Source organism: Pseudocercospora fijiensis (genome assembly GCF_000340215.1).
Source record: "Pseudocercospora fijiensis CIRAD86 unplaced genomic scaffold MYCFIscaffold_4, whole genome shotgun sequence".
NCBI classification, from domain to species: domain Eukaryota; kingdom Fungi; phylum Ascomycota; class Dothideomycetes; order Mycosphaerellales; family Mycosphaerellaceae; genus Pseudocercospora; species Pseudocercospora fijiensis.
The window spans coordinates 5,142,897-5,145,337 of NW_006921535.1; the positions used below are offsets into that span (position 1 = coordinate 5,142,897).

General features: G+C 49.1%; 2 protein-coding genes across 2 annotated transcripts; both read left to right on the forward strand.

Moving 5' to 3' along the window:
- Positions 1-141: 141 nt before the first annotated feature.
- MYCFIDRAFT_174988 (uncharacterized protein) lies at positions 142-1,162 on the forward strand (the record flags this gene model as incomplete). The annotated part of the gene is made up of 10 exons (XM_007928557.1): positions 142-156; positions 203-238; positions 272-313; positions 347-467; positions 500-508; positions 534-601; positions 635-756; positions 780-851; positions 878-1,108; positions 1,150-1,162. The coding sequence occupies 10 exons, from the start codon at positions 142-144 to the stop codon at positions 1,160-1,162; spliced, it is 729 nt and encodes a 242-aa protein (XP_007926748.1).
- A 182-nt stretch (positions 1,163-1,344) lies between these two features.
- MYCFIDRAFT_207834 (uncharacterized protein) lies at positions 1,345-1,967 on the forward strand (the record flags this gene model as incomplete). Its single annotated transcript, XM_007928558.1, has 3 exons — positions 1,345-1,446; positions 1,507-1,872; positions 1,908-1,967. Exons 2-3 carry the CDS (start codon positions 1,519-1,521, stop codon positions 1,965-1,967), a joined length of 414 nt encoding a protein of 137 aa, XP_007926749.1. The 5' UTR covers positions 1,345-1,446; positions 1,507-1,518.
- Positions 1,968-2,441: the final 474 nt, after the last annotated feature.

Here is a 2,441-nt window from a genome sequence, read left to right on the forward strand (position 1 = left end):
AAAACGGAATCTAACTGGTCAGAGCTAGCGTACTGCCTAAAGGAATTATCCGCACCTTTAAAAAGTCTACGTCTAGCGTTTTCAAGCTAGCTACCGCTTACGGGGATCACCCCCGTCCGCCATCTCGCTTAATCGTACTGTATGTCTCTCCGGCATGTGACTTCGGCAGGCATTCTCGAAGGCATGGCGATGTTGCATGTAGAACAGTCCGAGCTCGCCTTCCATCCAAGCGGGGAGGGTTTGCAGTACCCCAATTTGTACACTAATTTAGCTGGTTCCAGGGCACTTTGCAGGGTCGTACGGAACCCTCGAGGTGCGCTGGAGCTACCTCAAATTTACTTTATAGGTTGATCTACTCGCACCGATTGAAAAGATATGGCTAGACCCGGAAGGCAGCTCGAAGGGTAGCAAAGGAACGGAACCTAGTGCTGAGGGCACTATGGCTTTCGAGAAGCTGGCAATGGCCTGTCGACAGGTTAATCTAGACAATGAATGTAAGCCGCCATTGGTCTTCTTGCAAAGCTAAATGCTAGCTGCATGGTCATATCATCAGCTTTGCTACTGCCGGCGCTGCCCCGGTGGGTTGACTCGCGGGAATCCAGTCGGCTCGTACTATGTGTAAGCAGGTTGATAGTGCAAGGCCCTGCAGGCTAATGCTCTGTCTCGCGCGATGGCCTGCCCCCAGCCCTCTCCAAGCAAGAGCCGTCAGCCCGCAAGAGATGAGATCAGGGCATCCATGTCGAGGGAAAAGAGTTTGTGGTGCCAATGGAATGTGTGAGACAGCCTGTAATTATTAGAAGACAGGACAGCGGAAGTATGGGTAGAGTCCGAAGGGGGTTGACTGCCACGACGTGGCCTTTGCGCAGCGCGAAAAGAGGTGGTCAATATTGCCGGCTTTCACGATCAATTGGTACCTGCCTTGCACTCCTGTCTATCAAGGCTCCGTTAAAAAGGAGATATTCTTTCGCTGGCTTGCAGACGATGTATTGCCGCTGCTTGACGGAGGTCCGCAGATGATCTTTGTTATGGACAATTGTTTAATCCATCACGGCGCGAATATAGTGCGCCTGATCCTGGAAGCTGGCCCCCGGATTGAGTACCTGCCGCCGTATTCGCCTAATCCGAACCCTATTGAACAGACCTTTAAAGTTTAATATTCTGAAGAAGTTTATTAAAATAAGCGGCATATTCGTTTCCGTATCCTTGTCGCAAGCTCCTCGAACACTCCGACTCCGGCCTAAAAATAGTAGGCTTCGCTCGGATAAGAACGCTAGTCGAGAGCCAAGCGTTCGAGGTAATTAGAAATAGAAGTTTGTCCTAGTCTATGTCCGGTCTATATATTAGGACGATAGAACTTCTCCTTACATCGCTTGTAGCTACGAAACATTCATCCAATCCGAATAGCTAGCATCTCCTACATTTTATCCTTTTTATCTACAAGCTGTTGTAGGTAGCTACACCGCCGCTATACAAACCAGGCTATTGCAAACACTAATACTCTGAAAGGACTTTCCGAAAATGCTTGTACCACAACTCGCTACGTTTACTCTTCTCGCAAGCACTGTGCTCGCGGGAAAGGGATGCAGGAGATGCGACTGTCACGTTTCTCTAAGATCATGGATAAACCAGTACGATGCGGATGAGGCAGCAGGGTCTGCGCGTCAGTGGGTTCAACGTCTGGTAGCGAATGGCGACTTTGAGCAATTCCAAATGAGTGCGGCGCCAAGTGCGAAATGCACTTCGCAGAAATGCGACTACTGGCAAGCCTGGTTTAAGGCATGGAGGCTCTGTGCTAATGGCAGTAGCTACTCTTGCTCATCAGGCGCATGGGGTACCCTACGGTACACGATCGACTGTTCCAATTGCGAATCTGTGGGGTGCGGGGGCGATTGCACAACTGATTGTAGGGTTTTCTAAATGGCGGTCGGAAAAATTCTAGATGGCGGTTTCACGCTTTGGGACTTTAGTTAGGAATTAGTTAGTAATCTTCCTAGCAACGCGAATTTACATACTACACACGCGCAAACCAGTCCCAATCTACTCCTAATACATATATCGCTATAATAGCGACCGCTAAGGCTACTACGCCTTATAGTACTACCGCCGAATATAAAGACGCGCTTCTCGACCTGCAAATAGCCGCTATAGGCGCTAAAGGCGCTAAAGGCGCTAATAAAGGCGCTAATAAAGGCGCTAACGGTAAGGATAGTATTATAGGCGCTAAAGGCGCTAAAGGCGCTAAAGGCGAGTACTATAAAGGCGAAGATCCGGACCTACGCGTAGTAAGCGGAATATAGTACTAGGATATCCCTAATCTAGAGGTTCTCGAATACAGCTCGTACGCCGAGTGTTATAAGGCCTTAATAGCGTTTAGCGAGCGTAATAGCTTCGTTATCTATCGAGATAGCGGCGTTAAGCGTAATAGCGAGAACCTCGAGATA